Here is a 26,792-nt window from a genome sequence, read left to right as displayed (position 1 = left end):
CCTTATTCTTTAGTGAAGTGTTATTGCCATGGACAAGCCTGTGGTGCTCCTTCTTAAATCAGCTGAGAACCTGAGAGTGATGTGTAGGCATGGATTTTCTTATGAAGATAAAACCCTTCTCTTCCATGTCGACTGGGGATCTTTTTTTCAAAACTTCCTGGTGATGTGAGTGAAGGTCAGAAGTGATCTGGTTTTGCCTTCTTTTCCCAGTGCTGTTGTGGTAGATTCAGCTGGGGAGACTGCAAGCAGTATAACAGGCTGTTCTGGCTTTTGTGGTCTACTTAGAAACTGAGAATGGCTTGGGTTGGAAGGAATCTTAAATATTATCTAGTTCCAAACCCCCTGTCTTGGTCACTAGACCAGGTTGCTCAAAGCCCCATCCAAGCTGGCCTTCCAGGGATGGGACATCCATAACTTCTCTGGGTAACCTGTTCCAGTGCCTCATCACCCTCACGGTAATTTCTTCGTAATATCTAATATCCTAATATCTAGTCTAAACCTACTCTCAGTTTAAGGCCATTCCCTCTTGTCCTGTCACTGCATGCCCTTGTGAAAAATCCCTCTCCATCTTTCTTGTAGGCTCTCTTTGAGTACTGGAAGGCCGCAAGTAGATCACGCCTGAGCCTTCCCTTTTCCAGGCTTCTCTTGCACTTCCAGGGGCTGCTGAGATGCTAAAATTACAGCTTTCTAAGTCAATGAGCCTTCTTAGACTGATTTGAACATGAATACAGTGCTCTGAGACATAAAGTAATTGGATAACAGTGCCCTGAGAGCAGGCAGTCTGGTATCTGTGTGTTATATAAGCTTAGTCTGAGACAGCGGTTGTGTGATGCGCAATTCACGTGTTTGATGTTTTTCATGGTACTTGTTTTGTTGTATTAGGTTATATGTTCAATATTGATCTTTTGGAAGTGCTTGGTCACATCAGCTTATTTAAAAGCAACTCTTGAACTGACCATCTCACATCCATGATTTAGTGTTGAAAAGCGTTGTGAAAAGTATTGAAAATATATAACCAAAATATATTTTTAGGAGTTCCCACAGGTATCCGGACTAATAAGCTGGCAAGTCAAAATGCAGAAGCAGTCCAGGAATGCAGACAAAAGGCCATGTGTAGTACAAGGCAAGTCTGGTAAGTCTAAAACTAGCTGGAAAAACTAACCACATTCAAACTGAGCCAAGTGCATAAATTGCCGTGAGGCAGAAGGGAGAAAGGAGCACAGTCACTTCCCTCTTTATTCCCAACACTTGTGCTGGGAGGCACAGGCCAGCTGCTGTGTGACAGCAGCTTCCGTGCAGAAAGCAATGGATGTGTAATTGTCTGTCACACAGAAACTCCAGGTCACCAGTGTCCTGCACTGCAGGAGCTCTTGCCAAGCACCAGCATCGGCCACTGGTCTGAGGCGAGGTTCAAGGTGGGCTCCATGCTGGACAGGTGAAGACTGACTCTCAGGCTCTGTTTTTCTTCTCCCTCTTCTTCCCCTCTCATCCCTAATTTCCAGCCTAATGGGTGTTTAGCTAACTGCATTCCAGTCCTGCACACCGATTCCTATCAGTTCTGAACTTTGGATCTACGTTAAAATAGATGTTAACTAGAATGACCAGCTGGAAAGACTTGATAAGGGTGATAAATCTTTTCATACTTTTATACCTGTGCCCTAAGAGCGATTCCTTGGAGTGAAGGAGAAAAAAGACAGGGCTGAGTATTGTTAAGGGCTAAAGGATTCCTTGTAGCCTTTAAAAAGTGCCTACAGGGTGTATATAGAGCAGGGGGCAGATCAAGTCTCTTGGACTGAAGGACCAGACAGAAGCGATGAATGGGGTGTCATTTGCTCCACAGTATTTTTCTTAAGTGAGCCACAGATGTTCAGTACCTCCTCAAGAAGCACAGCCGAATGAAACCTCGAGAAGGGAAAAGGAGAGCACTCGGTACTGGGAGTACTCTCTAAAAGAGAAAATCCTCAAGGCTTTCCTGTTCCCTGTGGAAAAGGTATAGGACAGTTCGACGTTTATGAGGAGAGACAAGGACACAGGCGGCCACCAGATGCCGCTGCAGGACGGGCAGCGGCTCCCCTTGGCTGGCCAGAGCCCTTCCCGCCTCCAGAGCCCCGGGAAGGGCGAGCCCGCTCTCTGCACACACCGAAGCCTGCCTGCGGAACAGGGCCGCGGCTTTGTCCTGCTGTTAAAAGGACTACCAAAAATAAAGACACCTCTGCAACATTGCTCTTGAACATGGAATAAAAACTGGCAGCCAGTAAATCACAGCTTTTTCATTTGGAAAAAAATGCCATCTACAAGTCTGATTCTTCTAACCCCATTTCTTTAAAGGCTGCAATTAGACATTCACTTGTCCCTTTCCTCCAAAGGCAGCCTCTCCCCTTCCTTCACCTGTTAAAAAACATTGTCCCAACAGTGGCCAAGAATTGTGGCTTGTGTAAAAATAACTAAACAAATGCATGGGGCAGAAGTTCCTGGGCCAGTAAGCCAAGACTTCTGTCACAAGGCAGCCCTCAATCAAACCTGACAAAGCCCTGGTTTAGGATCTGCTATATCTTGATGCCCTTTGCTGATTCATCAAGTTGGCCTGACATCAAATTTGATCCATCAGCTCAGTAGCTGAAAACCATTTAAAAACTAAGGGCAAGTCAGCATTTTGATAAGCATTATTCAGCCCTCTATGCCCCACGAGATAAACTAGTTGCATATATGATAGCTCTAATAGCAGCAGGTAAAATAATGAAGCACATGCATGTTTCCAGTAGTCATGCACTGCATGCTTACTCACACCTCCAAGAGGGGAAAAATAATGAAAACCTAAACCACAGCCTAAGGTAAAAGGCATGAACAGCTGCAAGCCTTATCCAAAGACATTCCAAGCGATATAAACGGGCTCTGTTCCTGTATGAAACAGTAACAGGGTTTATTGCAGTGGTTTTGGCAGAGCTTCATCTCTTGTTATAAACACTCCTGGTCTCACAGCTGCACCAACTTGAAAATGAAAGCTGAATCAAGTCACAATGTTCTCTCCTCCAACACACGCTCAGAACAATGCTAATCACCTAAAGAAACAAAAATATTTGGACAAACCAGACTCTGGCAATTCAGACTATTTGAGGATGGTGTCAAGCCTGTCTTTAGCTCAAGTAATTGCATTAACTACTCCCCTGATTCAGCTTCCCCTTCAAGTTAAACACAACTCAATAGAATTGCTTGCATGCATGGGTCTTGAAACCAAGTTCTGCTAAGATTTCAGGCTGCTGCTTATTTTAGCAAAACTTGTTTTAGTTGGCCTAGATTCCCCCGCTCTTCCACGATTTACTTTCAGTAACTGTATGATTTTTACAAAAACCCGTTACAAAAATATGCACAGTGCAAATCACATATAAAACCCCACCACATGCCAGTTCAGACAGTCATAGTAACTGTATATGTTTTTTGTGAGTTAAGGTTTATCTGAAACTGTCAGAGAACATCAAGAGCAGAACTGAGGTCAGCTCTGTTACAGAAGGCACAGGGCTGGAAACACTGCTGACCCTGTTGGAAGAACTCCCTTAAGCAACACTCCGGTTTACCCCTTCCCAATCCATCCTGACTTTGTCAGGGAGAACGCTGACAGAAGGTGGGATACGTGAAGGAAAATACTGTACATACAACACATGGCGATGGCACAATCCAAAACCCGTTTAATTACAGACACCATTGACTTTGTGCGCTTTGCACCTGGCCCTGAGCTCCTGTTACACAGGACCGTGGGTCATGAGAGGTCAGATTTCACATCTGTCTTCCCTTTAAAGCATCACCAACAAAACACTTTCCCTTCACAAAGTTACTCTGAACATCTTGTGCATATTTTATAGCAAACATAAGAAGGATTACCAAACCAACTGGTCAGATTAATAAAATAATAATCTTAGTGGTGTATTACAAAAGAAATGTGCAAGAGTTCCTCCTAAATCAAACTACAATACTTAGCATTAATGGAAATATTTTTAAGCACTTTCTAATAATTTTGCCATTTTCCAGTTAAGACAGGTATCAGGAAACCTTAAGGCAAAAGGCTTCTTTTTCCACAAAACAGGCTCTTAACGGTTTCTCCCTAACATAACGTGCACACAACAGCATATTGTCAATTTAAAAAAATATTTAATGCTGCCAAAAAGTATAAAAATACAATAAGAATGGCAGTACAAAACAAAATATTTCCTAATTTATTTCTTTTACATCTTTCTACATTAATACAGGCATTATAAAAAACACAAGATGGCAAATTATTTCGTTTTGCAAAGTAGCACACGCTGCTGGTGGTCTTCATCCCCTCGGTGCAGTTTACGCTGTAAACAGATAACTGAGGTCTTCTTGGTACTTAACAGACCTCACTTTTTGTTCCCGAAGAGGGGGCTCATGTCTTGCTTTGCATGTCAATAATTTGCAGTTTATAGCTGCAGAATATTCACAAGTCTTGAAGGCTTAGGTGTCAGTCAGTCTCGGCCTGCGACATACAACCAAAAGAAAGTCACCGATTCAGTACAGAGTATGGGGAAAAAAAACAACAACAACAAAAAAAAGAACTAAGAACCGACAGCAGGTTTGCAGCCCACTGTCAATACCAAACAGCTTCTCATGCATTCCCTGGAGCAACTACTGCCTCAGAGCAAGTACTCTTGGAAAGCTGTTGCTTTTCCAGAAGGTATTTCCACGTTACAGTATAAGGCACATCCTTGCTGGGGATTTCCAAGTACAGGTCTCAGTCCAGCAAACCCCTTCCTCACACATTTAACCCCAAGCACTGCAGAAGTCTCCTTGGGCCTCAGTGGGACTATGGCAGGCTGCATCTCAAAACACACCACCTCTCACGGCTTTGTAGGCCACCCCTGGCACAGCGGCACAGAAACAACCACTTACAGGCAAAGGTTTCCTGAAGTGAGGAAGACATCCCAGCACTGTACATTCTGCTCTTAGGCAAGGTAAGTGTCTACTCCGAGGAACGCAGAAAGACACCTTGGGGTTCACGGCACCACACCCCCAAGCTACTACAAGTAAAACAAGTCTGAGTTCTGCGAGCACTACACTGATTCATAATGCAGCTTTCCTCGATCAGTTATGACACATTGAAAAAGGGCTTCCAAGTATTAATCCTTCCAATTTAAATAAAGACTCAGACAGAGATGCAATTTTGAACACATTTATTTTTCGTACATAAAAATGAAAGACTGACTTAAAACTTCAGGGGCAAACAAAAAAGCCCAGGAAGACTACTGTGTGTTACGTCAACTTTGCAAATACCATCCTCTGGCTTAAGCCACTCGGCCATGCAGAAGACTTCCTCTTTTGTCACCATTAATATACTTTCTCGTGCAGTCCTCAAGTGTCTCAGGTTTTACTATAATGCCAAACAGCAAACTAAATAATTTGGTTTACATTCATTAAACATAAAGCTAGCCAGGCTTTTTAATTGCCTGCACGATCCAGTCACACATACATGCATACACATTTATACCTCTTCCCTTTTCAGGGGGATATAAACTGATGTCAGTAAACCATTTTACTCGAGGTTTAACAGAATAAGCTAAGTTTCACTTGCAACATCTCACTTCCATAAAATAAATCCATAGGTTTTTTTAAATTGCTATTTCACACTGAATTAAATTATTTTACTTAATACATTTCAAGGAAAATACAGATGTACCGTCACTCTAAGTGGACTGTCCCTGCACCAAGAACATAAACAGGAAACCTAAAGAACTAATTCCAAACTCCTTGCAATGGAGATCCAAATGTTTGCTAGGAATTTTTTTTAATGAAAATGTGCATAATTTGTACATGAGTGTTCATCTGAGAGTCAAACATTGTTTTATCAAATTCAGAGATGCCCACTGTGCATCAAAAATTTTGACTGATACATTTCCAGAATAGAGGGGAAAACCAAACACAGTAACCCTTTGAACCAAGCCCAACAAGGTTTTAGAAGTAGCACAGGACCAGCCAGCAGCTTGCCAGAAAACAGGGTGGAGGGAGGCAGGAGAGGGGGCAGAAGGCACGTCCTTCAATTTCACCCTTTAAGCTTTTCCTATCATAGGGGTGCCTGGGATCGGCAGTTCTTCATTTTGGCCCATAGTTGTTCCTATTTAACGTCCAACTTGTGCAAAACTGCTGCAAATTTAAATCCCACAGAATTACAAAGTATCACAAGGGCTTAGTGTACAGCAGCAACAAGCCTCCACCAGATTTTGGGGTATAAGGATTAGTGATGGACCAGGAGGAAGACTTTTATCCAAATTATTTCCTGGAGTGTACTAAGCAACCTGTTGTTTGCTTGCCCTTCCTATTCTCATACTGCCATGAACAATTCACTGTTCAAAATAGTTTTATCCAGGACTTTTATCGGTTCATCTTCCTTAAACTATTAACAGTTAAGACTCCTGAGGTACTTGCAATCACAGAACCAAACTAAACTTTTACAGAACAACTGCTGAATGTGCAAGTCCTGCTTTATTGCATCAGGAAGGTAAGAGAGTGTGAGGAGATGCAAGTTGGCCACCTCTTGCCCTGTTCCACCCTGAAATGAGGAATGTTTGCTGAGGATCAACAAAACTGAAAAGCCAGAATTTGGAAGATGGAATCGGGAAACAACTCTAGTGACAACTTGACAAGTTGCAGTTAGAGCTCAGTGCCTGTAGAATACTGGTCACCCAGGAAACCCTTCTCATGCCAAGAGAAGGGAAATAAATGACAGTGTGATATCAGTGAAGGTTTCGCCTGCACTTTTTCCTTAGCTGCTTTTAAGTATTTAGAATAAAATCTGGAATATTTCTGTTACAAAAGCATTTAATTACATTCCATGTATTTTTCCATAACCAAAATATATTTATAAGGCACATACATTTACACCTACTAACAGTTACAGCTGATACTGAAACACCTGTCTTCTCAATTTAAAGAAAGAAAAAAAAAATCTTCTGACAGTCTTGTTGGCTAAAAGTTACTGTGGTTGTAAAAGTGGTGAAACACCTTGAAATATATGAGCTGCCTGCCTACACTGTGTCAAAGCAGTCAGCAAGTCATTTAGCTATTAGGGCTGCACATTTGGTCAGCAATGCCACAGAACAAATTGTCTCGTTCTACTGAAGCACAAGTTCCCGAATTGAGAACTGTATGCAACTGCACTTGTTTTCCTGATCTGGACCCTTTAGCATTTGTTTACTATATAAACACTACATAAACAGTGTGGTCCAAAACAGTATTAGCTATTGCGAAATGAGAATTTCAAAGGGTAAACTGTACTTAGCTTTGTGTAGTAAATGTCAAAGTAACTGGGCTCCATGCCTCTTATGTTATTACCAAGCTTGGACATTCCGAAAAACCTTCAAGTTAATTCCTTTGAATAAGGAACAAAGTAACCATCCAGCTCTTTTAGTATTTTTCAGCAATAAATCCAGGAAGCACTTTACAAAATGGGAGGGGGGGAAAGAAAATTCCCAAAACCCCACACCCAACAGAAAATAACCAAGCTTAAGAAAACAGAAGGAGAAAACATGACTTCTCTGAAGTCACCCAACAAGGCAATGCTTGAATAAATAAAATCCATATTTCAAAGTACAATCCAATCCTACAAATGATTAGGTCTCAACTGGAACAACAAGCTACATACAGCCACATACCATCTGTACTGCAAGGTAATTTAAAGCACAGAAATTGATTTGTGTAGAATTACTATTTAGAAAGTGTTATTGCCCAAGGAACGGAAAGGGAGTGCTCGATAATTTTAAAGGGACTGTAACACAGGTATTCCCAAAATATTAGTCATCAAGTGTTTTACCATCATGTCTCTAATACAGTGCTGGAGAAACTGAAAAGCAGTTCTAGACTTTGTGAAGCCACCAAAGTGGCTCATACAGGCAAACAAACGGTATGGCAGAACACTACCAACATTCCTTTCCTATTAAAGCCACCCTTGGAAGTCCAACTATAGTTTCCTTTGAATGTGCTTTCTACACTTATCACTGATGAGTGAATTTTATTCTTTCTAGCAATTAAAATCTATAGACACACAAAACGTTATGTCTCACATTTAATGGAATGTCAGAACTTGAAATGTTGGCCTTCAAACAGTAGCTGAAGTCTGAATACATTAATCAACAGTATGATTCTCAGTGGGGACTAAGTTCTCAGAAGTCTTAAAAAAAATTGAATTTCTATGCCTTACTTAAATAATGAAAACTACAAAAAATAAATAAGGAATGCAAATTAACAGAGTCGAAATTGGCAAGTGCTTCATCAGACCCCTAGCTGCTCATTTCAAACTGGAGAGACAAAATATGGGGAATGGTTGCACTGTTCTTTTCATGCACAAATTATAATTACATTTAGTTTCAAAATGAAATTCTTTTGGTCGGAAATTTGTACAAACTGAGCTTTTAAAAGTACAGTGAACTACAAAAAGATTAAATATGCAATTATAAAATATATTTATCCTAGGTTGTAAGAATATAAAATGTTTAAGTTCATGTCACTAGTACATTACACATATTTAAGGATAACTTCTTTGCATTAATAATGTAAATGATACAACATCGTTTATTGCTTACGTCAGGCATGTAAATTTAAATCCAGACAGCCTTCAGTAGCTAAACCTCCATGGTTCAGCTTTGTTTAAGATCTGGTAGAACACCATCTTAAAAAGTGTATAAACAGTTGCAGCAAGTTTGCACCTGCTCATATAAACAAAAACCATCAACTGTGTTGGGGGGCAGCAGTTCATTTTTGTAAGTACCTGCAGTGGAAAGTCCTGAGATGTCGACATGGGATCAAGTTTACATCACTTCTCTACTGTATGTAACAGTCTGTACCCATTCCAGGAGTAAGGAGTTTACTGCTTAAAGTCACACCCCTAGTCATTAACTTGCAGCAAAATTAGCTGTCGGAGCAGTCACGCTTACTGTTTACTTACAGGGAATGTTCTTGAAAATACATTTTCCAGAAAGAATAAGCACCAACTAAAATCAGTGTACCAAACCCAATCTTAGTGAGAATAGGTTTCCAATATAACCACCTTTTTCTTTTTCTTTCAGTCTCATTTAGCTTCTGCTTCATCTGCTGCAGCTTCTGTGCTGTGTTTGCTTTTCTATCCTCCCGCAGTCGTTTTCGGACAGAACTGAAAGAGAAAAAAAAAGATAAATCTTACACTGTAGAACAGGAAAAGAGGCTATTACAGTATTAAAGCAAACCTCTTTCCAACACACTCCCTGTTGTTAATCCACTATTAGCATAAAGCAGCAGTATATATAATTCAAGCCAAGCAATCTTTTATGATGTTTTAACCACCTTGATGTGGAGAGTTTCAGATCAGTGAAGCCCCATGAAGTAAGTAAATGACAGATGTAAAGATGTACATGGCACTTGACCTACGGTGTTCAACCAAGAACAGATGGAGTCAGCTAAATTATCTGAGCTTAGTCTTTCACCCCTGTCTGTGCCCCATTTGGTGGCAGAGATGTTTTAATGGAGGCTGGTTTTGTATGCAATGTCAGATACTACGTGCAAACATTCATAGTATGTACATGGGTCCCTCCACTGCAGAGTTCATACCAGCATCAATGATACACTGATCCAAACCTACTCACGCCTGCATGCAGGTTTAATAATAACCCATCTCTGGCTATGAACCAGATCTTGATAAAGGACACAGACTGAAAACCCAGTTCTGTGTGTTGTTACACTGTCAGGGCCACCTTGTAAGTCTTGTCTCCAAAAGTACCCTCACAATCTCTAAGACAGCCATGACTACGACACAAAAACCCATTTTGATTGTCCAACTCCTTAGCACACAACCACCACACTCATACCCACACCCCACCCCACTTGTGAGAGGTTCCTTCAAACATCTACAGAACTGCTGTCATTCCCTCTCAAAAACACTCATGGAAGACATGGAAAGACAAACCCATCAGGGCATTTAGTGAGCCAGAAGTTATTTCAGAATTCCAGCCTATCCACACTGAACTGCTGTGATTTCTCTCAGGCTGCAGCCCTTTGGGACAGACACTGCCTCCTCCCGTGCACCGCACGGCTCAGGTCAGCACAACCCTGACTGGTTTCTGGATCTCTGCTTATGGATCACCATTTGGTGACCCCCATGGGGGCAGGCCCAAGTGACACAGTGCCTCCCAGCTGAGATATTTGTACTTGTGAGGCAGAGACACTTGAAGGAGAAAGACAAACAGCTAAATCACAGAAAGCTACTCACAGTGGTAGATTTAACATAAACAAAGGGTAACATATGGCTCCAATGATACAATTTCAACCGCTACACAGAAAGTGGTAGGTGATCAAGCCTTTGTGTTTCTGAGTTAACATGGATTTTTTAAATCAGAAGTTAGCACTGTATTTAAAAATCAGTATCAAATTATTTTTGGCAATTTTAGGACCTAATTCACACTGCATAATGGAGTTCACTGACAGTCTGCAGGAAAATGCTTTCAAGCATGAGCTTTAGGTGCTTCAATCAGAGACATTTTCTTCTCCTGACCTTTCAACAGTAAAACTCTATCACAAGGAACAACTGAGGTTGTATTTTTAAAATAATTAAATAAGACAGTCAAACACCACCATTCCTTCCTCTCTACTGAAGAAAGATCTTGAAATTTTCTTATAATAAGAAATAAGCCTTTCGAGAGAGTGTATCTGCCTTCTAAATGTTTTCTTTATCTTGCCTACCTTTCAGTGTTCCCATCTGTGATATCTTGAACTTTTGTGGACAGGTCAGTGTTTACTTTCTCCATCTGATCTTTGTTCTCCAGGCCTATGCTGTTCCCATTGTACTTCTCTGTGGTTATTTTCGTTGCGTGCGGAGGAGACTGCTCGGAATGTGGCGCTTGGTCCTCCTTAGAGAGCTCCTTCCACCGTTTCTGCAAACAAGGAGAACATATTTCAAACATTCCCCTAACACTAAAGACAACCCTTGCTCAAGTTGTTTCCAAAAGAACAGTCACAAAAGTAGATTAAAAGGAACTACCAGATCAAGAAAAAAACCTGCTAGATGAAGAAATAAGGTTAGGGGAAGATGCATCTTCTCCAACAATGATCAATGATTCTTTTTTCTGTTTCTCCGGGATGAGGCATGAGGCCACTAACTTTAGGGTTTGCATTGTCCACAGTAGCTCCACAACTAGGAAGCAACCTGTCTTGTGTCACCCAGCACTGTCCAGCACTTTCCATCTCCTTCTACTCACTACAGGCCTACACTTACCTTTCATGGCTTCAAAATACAATAGGACTTTGCATGCAAGAACTGCCTAAAAAGAGAGAACTGGGAAAATTTCACTAGATTTATTTATTTATGCCAGTCGCAGACTACTATTTCACATAGTGACCCACTAGCCCAGAGATCTACTGCATCATAAAACAGTTACTCACCTTGTTTTGAGAAGTAATTTAAACCAAGACGGAAAAAAAAATTTTAAGTAAACCTGGTTTGCTAGATCTCTGCCCTAATGAGTAACTGTTCTAATGATGAACAGTCTGAAGGACTTGCGGCAATAGAACTTCATGCAGAAAAAAACCCTAGAAAGTTCACAGGAAGGAAAAGAATTGTCCCTAAAAACCCACCATTTCTTTTCTCACACAAATCATTCAGTGCCTATAAAGACACAGAATACCTTGTAGAAAAAAAAAATCAGTTACTTTTAAAAGTCTATGATAGGGAGGATGAACTGAAAATTGACTCTTCTCAAATCTAAGTGATAGATTCCTGTCTGCAGTATGAATTCAAGACTGATGGTTTAAACTAAATATCAAACTCAGAGAGTGATATAGAAAAGTCAGCCACTTACAAATGGACTGCTGGCAGAATGAGTTTTAACAATGAACTGAATTCTCCATTGCAAAGAAGCTTCCAGTACAGATCTGAAATTCACAAAGGCACTAGTCTTGACCCAAAAAATACTTAATTCTCAGAGGTTTTCTTTGTTTTGTCTTAAACAAACATATAAACAAAAAGAAGCAGCCACTGACAAATGGAAATCCACTTAGCAGCTCCTCCTTACTGTCACAGAAAAAGGCCTTTAGGAAGACATATTTGTGTCCACAACAGACTTGCTGCCTAAGACAAATACTGATTACACCTGTAGTGATAAAGCCACACAGCAAGAACTGAAATCAGAGACAACTTTACTGCTCTTGTCATACAGAAGGAATTTCTCACCAAGAATTCTATTCTAAACATGTAATAACAATTGCTGAAATGGCTGGTAATTCCAAGTTTAAATATGTATGACAAGACTGTGTGAATGGCAGGACCAATTAAATAACATACAACCTTAAGCAGACAAACTGCATGCATGGTGCAGTTGCAGCCACTAGCTGGCAGCAAGTTAAGGTTGTGTTTGCATACTGACTTCCAAAACCCATGGCTATGTCAGAGAGGAACATTTGGCTAATGTTATAACAGAGAAGCAGTCAATAACTTCATGCCCTCCCCATTATTAGCAGACAGAAGTGAATACCTCTCACGCTCTGGAGAGTACAACTGTTCCATTCAGGGTCAAAAAAGCAGCCTATCTGACCTTGAAAGGAGAAACACTCCTTTTAAGTACTGCCAATCGATTTTCTGCATGTGACCCTGAGGCCTAAAGAGAAAAACATCAGGACAAATGCCTGCAATGCAGGAAACACTGGTTTAAGAAAGATCATCCGAACGGTCATAACAAGAAAAAGAGAACAAATGAAAAGTGTGCCTTCTTAGGCATTCTCTTACAATGAAGAAATAACACACTTGAACCTGACTGCTCCCTTGTATCCAGAAATGAGAAATCCTGTGATCTAGATGGTTAAGTGTGGGAATCCAACCTGCTCACAGCGTGGACCATGGCTTTGTAAAAAACAAAGCAGAAAAATACTACTGGAGACAATACCTCATACCACCAGAAACAGCTTCCAGAAAATAAAGACACTAAACTGCTGTTAGGATGAATCATGAAGTCTTCTGGGCATATGGCACAGGTGTCAAGACTAGCAGAACACTGTCCCAGGTGTTGATTAGCAGTTGTGCAAAATTATTTCTAGCAAGTCAAGAAACATTTGTTAAAGAGAAGAATTAGACAACTACCAGAACCACAGAGGAGAGAAAACGTGTTTTAGCTTATCTGCTCTATTCATGATTTTAAGAAATCAACAAAATAAAAAAGCCCCAGCATATGAAAGCAGAATTAAGTCTGCTTCAAAGCCTCTCCTCCTAGTCCTCCCTTGCTCCCAGTTCCAGTCACTTAACATCACTGTAGCTACTGTTACGCCTCCAAGCCACTCTAATGAAACAGTGAGATAAGTAATTTTTTTTTTGCCCCAAAATTCATTATATTTGGCTAGATTCTACTAAATATAACACAGATTTTAAGGGACATGAAAAAACACAGTAACTTTAGTAATAAACGTTATCTGTGGCATCAGGCAACTTTTCTGTTGGGAAAATACATAGCAAGGATCAAGAAATTCTAAAAAAGATCCTTGCTATCTTCAAAGCAGTACTGGTCATTACTTTTGCTTTTTAGTATTGAAGATATAGATTGAACCTTCTTTTTCTAAAGATTTGTACAGATAAATTATTTTTATATTTTATTGAAAAGGGGACATATACATAGGATTATAAGTTTAGTTCATAGAAGGCACTGAACAGATATCCTCTGATACCTCCTAGGCATCTATTGAAAAAGACTAATTATTTAAATTCCACAAAGTTACATGTTTTAAAATAATTCGGAGCTCATTTTTTACTACTGTTGCAGTCAGCTGTCTAAATACACAGAGCTATACGTTTACCTGTATAGTTGAATCCCCCATTATAAATTTTGCTCCTTCTATTACAGCCATATATGAAAATCTTAGTTGATCAGGAGTCTGAATAAGTCCCATTCGATATTTTCTCATATCCAGTAATACCTTCTTAATATCTACAGAAAATGGGTCCTTTTTTTCCATCTGTAAAGAAAGTTACATCAAAAGTATCAATGGTATGTAAAAACAATTGCAAGTGAAAGTCATAAAATTCAATCTAAAAATTAATTTCTTCATATTATGCTTATATTGGTTATATAGAAAATTAACCACTCAAATGATTTCTATTTTGTTTTTACAGATAAAATGCAAACCATCTAATGAAAACTTACTATGAAAAAAAATCGATGATCCTGTATTAACCAAATAAATTAGTACTCTAATATCAGGTTTTAAACTTGATGCTTGATGCTTGATTTTATTCAGGCATGTATTGAAACTTTGAAATAAGACTATAAGAATCAGAACTGTAAAATAGTATTTCCTGCTGCTCCTGAATGGAACAGCAATTTAGACAGACTGAATGTGGCAGAAGTTTCCTTATTTAAAGCAGAATCCCTAATCCAAGCAATGCACACACTTCTCCCTACATTACATTCATGGAGTGTTTTTAAACATATATCTGCACTTCTTACAATGTTCACTATAAATCATCTAATATGAAAGTATATTTGCATCAAAATTTACCCGTTTTCAAAAATGCATCAAAAAAGAAAAACTGAAGAAAAAAAAACCAAAAAATAAGTTGAAAGGATCTAACCAAACCAAAAGACAAGTCTCTTGTCACTTAAATGAAATCCTATTTCACCTAACCCCGTGCTGTCCTTTTCACTATTGCCAAGCACAGACAAATAAAAAGTCTGTGCCTGGACTTCAAAATCCAACAAAATTCTAAAGCGATTTTAAATATTATTTAACATTTAAAGTTCACTCATGTCATGAGCAATTTTGATGATGTAGCTCGCTGAGTAAACATAGAAATCTATACATCCATGCGACACTGCAACTGGCTGCCAAGCCCCACCTCCCAGGGGGCTGCACAGCAAGAGAAATTCTGCACCACTCTTCATTACATACTGCAGGAGATCCAGGGACGTGCCCAAATTCTCATGCTAGTTCAGATAACAATTTTCTGCACTCTTAAGAAAAGGGGCCTGTCAGACCTGTGAGATATTCTATGTTTGGAGAAAAAGACTTATAGATTTAATTATCTCCATATATATTCACAAGCTTAACTTTAAACTTATATTAAAAAAACCAACCAGTCCTCAACCTTTTCTAAGTATATCTTATATAAAAGGGAAAGAATGCTTACTATTTACTTTCCAGGAAGCTTTGAAAATACGTAATGTACTTGAAGATGGATTTGTAAATGCATTTCAAGAGCTGTGTTTTTAAACCGTCAAAATATGTGAAGAAAAAGAAAGCATGATGTCTTAATTAAAGTTTCCACTGGCATGTCATTAACTTCAATGTTTTTAAAGCCTTCTGACCAAAAAGCCCACACTGGTAATGGAGGCAGGGTGTCAGGAGAAGGGAAGAGGTGACAGAGCGAATAAGCAAACACTTACCAGAACCAGACAAGTGTCTACTAATGAAAACGTGCCGGAACGTCCTATCCCTGCACTGCAGTGAACTACTGCAGGCCCGTGTTCAGGACTCAGTGAACCAGACTCTCTGACTTTAAACAGGAAGTTCAGGAATGAAGCTGGGGATTCAGGAACTCCGAAGTCTGGCCATGTGGTATAATGAAAATGAGAGATCATCCTGGACTCACCACTCTAGAAGTGAAAACAAATAAAACAATACAACTAGGAAGTGTTCCTCTTTTGTTCAGTTAGCACACATTTCCCCAATCTAAATCAATAGCTATTTTCTATTTTAAAACTCCCATTTAGACAAACCATCCCATAACTTGCTTGAAGTTGGATGACAACCAACAGTGCAAGCTGAAGCAGTTTTTTATCTGAGTTGGTTGTTTCCTCCTTTCCAATTATTACCACATGCATTTTTTCCTTCTTCTCAAACTCCCAATATATTTGGGTTGCTTTACTACTTACTCCCAAATATCCTTCCTTTTCTATCATTAGTGCAGTTTAAAGGTTGACAGCAGTTATTAGACAGCTAGAATTAATACTACTGAACAAAGTCCACATCAGCGTTGTATACACTCTCCACTCTTGCTCAGAGCAAGTTTTAATGCCAAGAGGTATCACACCTCCTTTCTATGAACCACATTACTGTGAGGAGCAGGAAGCATTATGGAAAAGGCCTGTAACAACCCACACAGCAGGATGCCTAGCAAGACTTCCACAGGACATATTCAGTCTTTTTAAGTAAAAAAGGAGGATTCCAAAATCATACAGTTGCTTTAGAACCACACAGTTTCTCTCCTAACATGAACAACTAACTGAAAGACTGAAATGACAGCAAGAATATGTATATAAAATCTAGATTATATTTTTATGGAACTCACTTCAGACTTGCTGTTAAATGCTACTCCTTGCCATGGTGATTCTGAGACAAACTGATCACTGATTTTAGCTCAGGAATTTTAGAAATGTTCAGTTATTTTTACCTTCTCTCCATTACATCAAATTTTCCACATAGACTGAAACCTACCTAAACCTTGACAGAGTTTGAACACAGGAAGATTTAAAATATCAATGTATTCTAGAAAAGTTATTTTTCCTTCTTCAGCAACAATAAAACACAGCCTTAAAATTAAAATAAACTCTACTGTTCTTCATCTGCTCAGTCCATTTCAACTTCTTACCAGAGACAGCTTACGAAACTCCTTTGTGAAACTGAAGTAATCCAGTTCGTGGTTACCACAGTAACAAAAATACTCTCCCGTTTTGTCTTTTGCCTTCAATGCCTGATACTGCAAGACTGCCAGTATTTTCACAGAAAACAGTGAATATTAACACAACTCCAGTGACTCTCAAATGCACAGTTATCTACCAGAAATACTTTGTCTTTTGGCTAAGAGCTCAACAAAGACAACAGAGTGTGATCTATGATATTGGGAAAGTGAGTTCACAGAAGATTTCATGTGGAAAAAAGACTACCAAGGCCTAAATTGTGTAAATACACTGGGACTTTCCTTTGTCTGAAGCAAAGCATTAAAACAAGAGTTTGCATTTTTGACTGAGATCTTCCAACTGCTCCTCTGTACCTTATTTTTTAAGTGGTGAGTTAACTCACAAGTCAACAGAAATGACCTGTTTGTTTAAAAAACATGAAGGAGATAAATTTTTAATAAGAAATCTGGAAATAACACTCAAGCAATTTCCTCTATTTCTAAGAAAAATAATTCATCATTTTAGAAACAAAACGAAAAAGAAAACTGGAGAGGTGAGCTAAATGCACCTATTAGGTAAAGCAAAGGTTAAGGTTGTTCCTTGTGAATCAGACGGTCTTTAAGTGGCAAATGATAACTCCCTTCCCGCAAGACCGTTAGACAGCATTACAGATGAAAACCTCCCTTACACCTCAAGAAGGCAAAAATGCCTTTTCTGTCATTTGGTATGTGGGGTTTGTCTGTGTAGGGGTGTTTTCCCCCCACTCTCATCCTCTAACAAGCACTAGCATCCTCTTCCTAAAAAAAAAAAAAAAGGTACTGCTTCAAGCACACGGCCAAGTGTCACCCTGCTCATACACTAATCTGATATAAGTATTTCTAAAAGAGAGATTAAACAGAGCTGTTGCACATGTCACTCAGCTCTAACCCACAGAATTCTTTTTCTTTCTTGCATGAAGGCTTTGTCCATCCCATGATTTTCCATCCCTTCAGCTCCTTTTAAAAATACCTAGTCCCTTCATCTTTCTACAAGAGTCCCATTGCAGTGCACTGGAACCAGCTGGTCGTCTCTGAACTTGCAGTCTCTAATCCTACAGTCAAATCCCATTTGAATATTTCAAACCTCCCACATTTCTCACTTAAACAGAATGGCTCTTTCAAGTGGTGCTTGGCAGTCAAGCTGTACAGCTGAAACAGTGCCTTTGTGTGGGTATCTGTAGCACCCTTTCTTGAAGAACTCCCAGTCACTGAGCCATGCACCATAGCTATCACTTACATGAAGTGACTTCGGACTGTAACGAGAAGAGTTTTGGCTTGCTAAAGATTCACAACTGTCGATGGATAAAAATTCTCATTTAAAGAACAGCTAACTTCAATTTGAAGTGTTACCAAGAAGTCAGCTAGTCTTTTAAGTTAAAAAACCCTGGACTTCAAGGTTCAGGCACTAATATAAAATTTTATATGTTATACACAACGAACACATTTCTGCACAGTAATTGAAAACCAGTTCTATGGTAACCACAACACAATCTTCCAAGATTTATTTCCTAAGACTAGCTACCAAAAAAAAAGCCAATAATTTTTCATAAAAATCACTCAAACCATTCTAGCAAAATTTTTAGGAACTACTGGGATAAGCTTTCCATTAATTATGTGTCACACTGTAACTTTCTCAGGCTATCTGGGTTGCCACACCTGAAATTACAGAAAACAAAAAAGTTTTCTTTCTCTAAAGACCAATACTTATAGCTGTGACCAAAAAAAAAAAAAAAAGCTAAAAGTAGCAATAAAGAACATAAAAACATATTCAACACAAGATGGAGTCTTTGTTAGATATTGACAGCTAACTTGAGAATCTCCACATAATATTGCCACAAAATTTAGCAACACTATCCAATAGAAGGTTAGTTTACAAATTTAACAAAAGGCTCTCAAACACCTGACTATCACTTCTACAATATGCTGGGACACTTTGCTTCAAATCATACACATGCAGTAGCTTCACACATAAATGCTTACAAAATTCTAACGTGAGCATAGTTCCCTCCTTCTACCCTTATTTTCCGACAGAGGCATAGGTTTGTGGAAGCCTTCACAATAAGTCTTTGCTCAAGGCGAACTCTGAACCTGAGCTATTACAGCAGAAAGCAGCACAACTTGCAGAAGGGCTGACAATTGACACTGACAAAACCATGGAGATCACACAATGAACCATGGTGGAAAGCAGCTTCAAATGCCTGTATTCTAAAATGCAGATTGGATCAGGCAAAAAATAAGGAAATTCCACAATAATCACCAGCAAGACAAAGAACATTAGAAATATTTTCAAAACTTTTGGAAAGGTACCAATAAACACCATTTTCTCTCCAAAGCTTTACCGGACTCTGCCAGCCCCAATAGCAAAAACAAATGTTTGCCTAGAACAGATTTAAATGAATCAAACACCCAAATGTTTTGATCTAATCTTAAAAAAAGAACACACTCCCAACCTCACCTGTACTGCTAAGTGCTCTTTAACAAAATCAACAAGAAAACAACCAAATATTCAGTGGTTGTTTCATTGGTAACAACATTAAACAAGCACTTTACTCTTCATACATATGTATTTTGCTTATGTCTTAAAAGAGATTTGCTGCAGTAAGACAAACATACTTCAGCTCAGAATGGTTATATCATAAAGACAGTTTTGGTTCTGTTTTCAAGGAAATGCTAAAATTTAAGTATTCTTGGCATTCAGAGTATATTTTGTTCATGAGTCATCTTATATTCCAGGCATCGAGTGGCTAAATGTCTTACACTCTGCCTCCACCAAAGGCCCCTCCAGAGTAACTTGCATAAACACAGTTAAGCTCACATTTCAAGTTACTGTGAATACCAAGTTCCCACAAGTTTTATGGTATAATTATCAAATCCTTACAAAAGGTTGCATTTAACATTCATAGTGTTAGTCTAGAAACTATGCAGTTTTTTTGTTTGAATAACCAAGTATGTTTTATTTCTTTTAGTGTTTTATAGAAAAATTATTCTTTGGAGTTAATATGTGTAGAGCCTTACAAGAGTGCCAGGGTATTAAAATAAAAATTCAATACAGAAAGTTTTCTAGGTATTTGTGAAACTGATTTACGTGACATACAAGAAACTCTGCAGAGTGACGACGGGCACTGCTGGTCCAAAACAAACCCAGAAATTTAAGTGCTCAGTAGTTCCAACTCAAAAGTCTACTATAGTATATGTTGTGCTGTTCCTCATGGCATTTCTGCATTTTCCAATTAATGTTATGTTCAAACATACACGTGATGAAAACTGCATCCTTTGAAAATAGGAAGTTTAAGAGTAGGGGCCAACATCTGCCAAATAATTCCACAAAAAAGCCTTTTTGGTAGTTAGGAAAATTTGCATTCAGCTTTCCAAAAAGGAGAGTTATTCTTTCTCAGGCACTAGCTTGCAAGCACTACTCCTCTTTTCTTTGCTTTTGCTGTCATTGAACAAACTACTAAACAGAAATTCTTTAGGTTAGCAGGACAGTATTTCACAAAGCTCTTCTTACAAGGAAGAGACCAAGGAACAACATGCCAAGTTTTATCATGTTGATCTCATGAGGGAGGTTTTGAATTAACAAGACAATCTTGAATAAAACTTGCCATAGTAGCACTTAAGGCAAGATTTATAGGGAGAGAGAATATCTTACAAGACAAGCTCTTCAATCCTGTCTTCCGCTCTGAAACAGAAGCAGCAAATTCCAACCCAAGCTCAGGCCAGGAACAATTTTTTTGAGCTTAACTTGGTTAAATTGTCAAAGTGCTTAATTTTTTAAGAGAAAAGGATGGTTGGTCCTGTGGAGCAAAAGGGGAGGTAAGCAAGAGGAGATAAAGTTACCTATCTACAGGTGGTAATCAACCCTCCCCAAAAAAACTTAAGATAGCTGGATTGAATTACATGGAAAATTCAAGTTCCACTAAAAACCAGTCATTATTAAGTTGGATTTCGGATAGACAAAGGAAATCAGAATTTTCAACTCCTGTGTTCCTCCCTTTAGGTTAATTCTTACAGCTCCTCTTAGAATCACCACTACCATCAACCACAATTGAGCATGCTAAGGTCCTGCCATATGGAAAATATAAATATAAAAATGCTGAAGATGTTATCTTTTTAATGTATAAATTGAGGTCTAACTTGCTTATATTCCACACCAACATCTTTAACATCCTCAGAAGCCAAGTGCAGTAAAATTACCACTGCAAAAGCTCAAAAAAACCTTGAGTGACAACATGCTAAACGGTTCTCACAGTACACTGAAGCCCAAAAATACGAGCTGTATAGACTGAGAAAAGCTTACATTGATATTTTCTAATTGCAGTAGATGTACTGTGTAATAGGATTTGACGTCTTCAGATACCAGCCTCACACGGAAACCTGTTTCACTGAATGTCATAACTTCTTCTTCTTTTGTTGGCCAGTATTGTGCACACTTCACCTATTTGATTTTTTTTTAAAGGAAGGAAAAAAAGAAGGGGGGAAAAAAGAAAAAAATCTGGTTAAATCTCCTAGTATCTTGGGCTTTGCATGTGCAGATTTTGAGACCCCATTATTCAACACAGTAGACTCAAGTACCTGCTCCCAGTTTGAGAACTCTCAAAGTCTGTAATCCATAATGTTTACAGACAAGTCACTACAACTGCTTCAGTGGCTATTATGCATTCCAGCTTTATCTGTTTATGCTTCCTTTCACTGCAGGGCTAACATGTTTTGAGATACATCTTAACCCTTCTCCCTCTCCCCCCTCTAGTTCTCAACAGGGAACCGAGACCTCTGTTCAGCTGTTTCAGCATTTCCTCCCCCCATTTCTGACATGCACACCTGCACATTTACAGAACTCTTCTATCACATCCAGTTCTCTCCAGGCTTGTTGTATACTGGAAGGTTCTAGTGAAACAAAGGATAAGCGAACAAAGCAATGCAAAACCATTGTCTTTTATTCCTCTTGCTCTGCACTCAAACTTTTTGTAGGAAAATTTTTGCACAAGAAAACAAGTGACTTTTTAGAAGACCAATCTTCTTCCCTAACTAATCTACTCTGAAGAAAAGACATAAACTTCAAATGATATGCACTTATAACTAAAATCCACAGTGCTCTTATGTGCATTAGCAGAAAAGCTACATCATAGCAGAAAATTTCTATATTCTGCATGTATACCAACTGTTCACCAGTTCTTGGGCAGCAGTTTGTCTTCACTGTTACAGCTAACATCCCTATATAACAAATGTACTACTCTTCAGAGGAATCAGATTTAGAGGAATTAATCTAAAGATACTTTAATTCAAACTTGTTTTCCCACCTTCCATTTTGTTCCAAGAGCATCTTACGCTGCCTCTACTCCACACTATTTCTATCTGCATATCCTCCTTTCTCAGAATGTTACTTTCACCTTTCTGCATTCATCACCAAATGGACGCTATTTTCACCAAACTGAACTTTAGGTCTTAGCTCCATCACTTTAATGTTACATTCAATACACATTATGCTGTACACCAGTGAGAAAGTTTGTTAGTTCTTTAAATGTAACAATCAAACACTGCTCAACTGTTTTAAAATTATATGGCTTTACAGCTTTAGGCCTAATTTCACTTACTGATTCTTTTTCAACAATTCTGTTCAGCATGACAACTGCTTTGGTTTGTTGCTGCCATACCATCAGCCAAAAATGACAACAGGTATTAGGCAGAGGACCCTGTGTAGTAAAGAAAAATGGGCGTGAGAACATATAGGCAAACCGGTATTTGAACACAGTTAATAGTTCACTGTGGAAAAGAGGAATAAGTCTTCCTCTGAACGTTTAAACAAATTTTTAATAGAATTATAGAAGTGGCAGGCAAGAAAGTAACCACACTGCCCAGACCACTACAGGACTTGAAATGGCTGTGTATTTTTTTTAAAGAAAAAAACCAATCAAACAAAACCAAACAACAGAACAATAAAAACTCAGGGAAAGCATCAGTACTACTTTGCCATTAGAATTAAAACTACTGTTCAGAAGGTACAAGATGAATTAAGGGGTTAAAGTATTGTTGCAACCTATTTCCTAAAGAACTGAAGAGCAAGAAATACTTGAAAAGCTTCATACGCAGTAAATTAATCATACTTCAATATTCCCTTTAGCTTTTCTTAAAATATAAAATAATCTGATCACAGCTACATCACACAGGCTGTTAATATGAGATATATGTAATACATACAGACAAGGAATCGTCCAAATACAAATTACAACTGTACAAATCCCCCTCCCCTAGATTCTCAATCCCTGTAATACTGTAGTAATTGGTACTACTCACCTGTGTTAAAATATAGTATCTCTGGGCTTCTTCTATGACCACTAGGCTGGCATTGATATAGTCATTCTCGGTGTTCTGGAGTTTTACACGACTATGATCATCTAAAATTCAAACAAAATTAAGAATTAATGATGCATCCATCTGGATGAATACTCTCTCATAGGCAAGTTTAGGTCTGACAAGCAACTTGAAATAAATATTGCAGTCCTACCCAAGCAGTAAATTATTTGTATATGTGAAAATAATTTCTCATCTATCTTTGATAACCGCCTGTCTCATTCTCCCCTCAGCATTACATGGGAGTAATTTCAGGAAGCGACTACTAGCAGATGCTCAGAAAACTGGAATACCCATTTTTATTTAAAAAAAACAGCCAAACAAAACAACCCTCCCATACACGCCGAAAGATGCTCACAGTCATCCCTCAGCAGCTGCATTTCCTTAATACAACAGCACCACAACTCACACCAGGCAACACTGTCCTATCACATCAGATCACTCCACTGCATGGTTTCCTTTGTGTTCAGAATTCCAAAATTTTTGGTGAAGTTTCATAGGTTGAGGTAGAATCATAAAGAAAAACTCACACAGCTAAAAAAACTCACCAAAATGTACTTGCAATAATTCAAACTAAGCATTGATCAATTTAATTTTCCCCATGAGTTATTGTCAAATACTGTACAATATAACAATAATAAAGAGACACATGCAAAAACGTACATATTTAACAAATCTTTCAATTAAATGAAGCCTAATCTAATTACATGGTTTCAGTCTCTCACAATTACATAGGCAAGACAGAAGATTCCCCTATTTATGGCAGAGGCAAGTGAAGGATAAAATTCTAACATTAATATGAGAAAGATGACCATACTGTCAAGCTCAAACACTGCATAATAAAAAGTCATTGTGGCTGTTCCTAGAACCTTTTAGTATCTGATTTATCAGCCTCTAGGAGACATTTAGGTAATGAGACTTGTTCATAGTAAGTAATGCTTCAGCCATTTATTGGTCACGGTATTAAACAAAGAGCACTTTTAGTTTAAAATCTGTACACAACTACATGCCAGGAAATGAGATCCAACTGACTGCAAACCTCCTGAAGCTCAACAGCCTCAGCAGACTGTTTCAGAAGAGTAAATAAAAAACAGCAAACTAAAATGAATTTAAGAGACTTCAGCCCACAAAACTCAACTGGGGCACAGATTGCTGTTAAAATGCCAGCCCACTTTTCCCTCTCCCTGCACCAAAAGGCTAACATCCTTTTGATAGACATCTTGGGAAATGCACAAAATCATGAGTTTTCACATGAGCAACTTCCAAGTATCAAATTCGGCACAGCTATGACAACTGAACTCATAGCCAGGCTGTACAGCACAAGGCTTATCTCAGAAATCCATGAATATAACCTTGCACATGAAAAAAGCTGATGGCAATCAAAAAACAGTCACTGAATTAAGGCTCTTGTTCTACAGATTGCTCATATGATTTTATATAAATACTTTCCATATGTTTGGAAACCTGGGAAAATACATTTACTAGGTTTTGATCTGCTTTTATACTCTCCCTCATCTATCTACTATTGGCAACTGCCAGAGATGATCTTGCTGGATTAAAGTAGAGAAGTCAACGGTAAAGTACAACTATTTTTTTGTTGTTCAAGGACTCAGATTTGGGGTTGTTACCGCACCTCCTTTAGGTCCTAGCTTTTACATGCAGTCACATACAAACACGCAGAGAACAGAAATATGCTGAAAAATTCTTTTTAATATAAAAGCATGAGAAATTTACTGGGTTAGTCTGTTTTTATTAGCATTCCAGTTGTAAGGCAACACCATCTTGACTTTCAGGAGTCTTTAAAAAAAATTATGATACCTCTGTGTGAAGAAAAAATATATTATCAAAGCCAATACACAGTAAAATTAAGACACATGTGCATTTTAAAGTAAAATATATCTCTTTGTATTATTTTGCTGGGATAGGAAAGCATTACTCTTTCCTTTCATGTATCACTTTATCTGAAATGTTTCTACTGGAGAGAAACCAAGACCGCTGTAAATATTACATGTCATTTGCCAACAGGAAAAACTTAAGATCTTGTTATAGTAAATCACACATACCGGTACTAGTGTTCTCGGAAAGGTGACGTCAGCAAGCACGTTAACAATTTAATCACCCAGCGGCAGCTGCAGTTCTGCTGCCCGGGGGAGATAACTGCCGAGGCTCTAAGGAGGTTCCCTACTTTAATCCTTAGACACACTCCCAGCTTTATTTTTTTCTTCTTATAAATTCTGCTTTGTAAACATGACAAATAACATTCTGAAAGTTTGGGTTTTTTTAAAGTCCCTTTAACAACTAATTCTATGCACAGACAGCCTCCCTCTTCCTCCCCAAGTAAAACAGAGGCGATCCAACAAATACTCTGGCATACAGTCCACAGGACAAAGACAGACACTAGGATATATTGATTTCCCTTCTTTCAAGGGAAAAGGTTCTTAAAGGACACAATGACCTAGAAACCTCATTCAAACCCTGGCTTGCTCTTCTGAATTAAATGAAGCAAGCCAACTTTTGACAGTGAGTTTGCTGTAACATATTTCCCGTATGTAAATCATTTCCAGTTACAAAGTACCTAAGATTCATATGAATGATAAACCTATCTTAAATCTTTAAGATAAATCTTATCTTACACGTTGCCATGCCCACAACAGCTAAAATACAGTAATCATTTTCTGAAGTGCTAATTCCCCTATTTCAACAAGCTATGCAGCCTGAAAGGGAAGTGGAAATCTTAAAAATTATTCTCATTCTGGCTCTTGCACTGAGAAAACCCACTCCCAGAACAACCCTATCTGAGATAAGCAAACTCTGATTGCCTACTTCCAGTGAAGCCCTGTCCAACTGATATCACTGACAATACTCCCCAAGCTTCAAGTGAGGCCAAGACTTCACATTACACATCAATCAGCCCACTCCCTGCTAAAGAGAAAATGACAGATCCTGTTAAAACCGAGATAAAACACATTTGGTGTTTGACATCATGCAGTTCTTGCAGTTGGTTAATGAAAGGTTTTTATTTGAAAACAACTGTGTGTCTAGAAGTGAATCTACTGTATAATTTTAAAATTATCTTTTATCCAAAAGACGTTTCTGGTCCCCCAAATATAGAGCTATTAACAATAGAGGAGGACGATCCACTTAGTGGATTAAAGAAAGTCATAAATAAAACATGCAGCCATAAGCCATCCCAGTGACCCTGCCTGACCCTTTCCCGCCTACCAGCAAATCCCCTCCATTTCACTAATCTAAATTCAGTCTATCTGAGCTGCTAAATTATTCAAATTACAATACTCTATCACTAGACTTACAGTCACAAGGTACAGAGGTAGCCTAAGGCAAAGGAAAGGCAAAGTGACTTTTCCCCACCACCCTGTCACTGGTTGTACACAACACAAGCCATCACACCAATCATGGCCTAGTCATGACCGAAGTGCATTCATACCGAAACACACGCGTAACTATGGCACAGGATCCGCACACTTCTAAAGATGGTGAAAGGCAATCTTAAGACACGCTAAAGTTTAGATCAGCATGTGCTATAAAGTTTCCGTCTTCTCTAACCCCAAAGAAAGAAGGATCTCCAAAAGCAGCATGTTGAGTTTATTTTACAATATTTCTGGTAACAAGATGTTTTAGAGAATCATTAGATAACATCATAAATATTATCAATGTTAGCTTCTAACATGGACAACAAGAAACCCAGCAGGCTTATTTTGGACAGAAATCTCCCTGTTCCCAGCACATACACTCAAAACAGTACAGAAAGGTAACATTT

General features: G+C 38.6%; 1 protein-coding gene across 2 annotated transcripts in view; it reads right to left on the bottom strand.

Moving 5' to 3' along the window:
* Positions 1–4,126: 4,126 nt before the first annotated feature.
* Positions 4,127–26,792, bottom strand: part of PTPN2 (protein tyrosine phosphatase, non-receptor type 2) — a 29,022-nt gene continuing 6,356 nt past the window's right edge. Inside the window, exons 3-10 of one of the 2 annotated variants that reach the window (XM_017819463.1) lie at positions 22,958–23,058; positions 22,258–22,356; positions 20,964–21,101; positions 15,396–15,605; positions 13,810–13,968; positions 10,714–10,904; positions 9,050–9,151; positions 4,127–4,489 (exon numbers count right to left, since the gene is read on the bottom strand). In XM_017819463.1, the coding sequence (XP_017674952.1) occupies positions 4,468–4,489; positions 9,050–9,151; positions 10,714–10,904; positions 13,810–13,968; positions 15,396–15,605; positions 20,964–21,101; positions 22,258–22,356; positions 22,958–23,058 (1,022 nt within the window). In that variant the 3' untranslated portion in view covers positions 4,127–4,467. Of the gene's footprint in view, positions 9,152–10,713; positions 10,905–13,809; positions 13,969–15,395; positions 15,606–20,963; positions 21,102–22,257; positions 22,357–22,957; positions 23,059–26,792 lie in introns of both variants that reach the window. The other variant, XM_017819462.1, reaches the window with a different exon arrangement.

The sequence above is a fragment of the Lepidothrix coronata genome, unplaced genomic scaffold (assembly GCF_001604755.1).
Source record: "Lepidothrix coronata isolate B3197 unplaced genomic scaffold, Lepidothrix_coronata-1.0 Scaffold75, whole genome shotgun sequence".
NCBI lineage: Eukaryota > Metazoa > Chordata > Aves > Passeriformes > Pipridae > Lepidothrix > Lepidothrix coronata.
The sequence above is the reverse complement of the archived record's forward strand: the minus strand, read 5'-3'. Positions and strand labels throughout refer to the sequence as shown.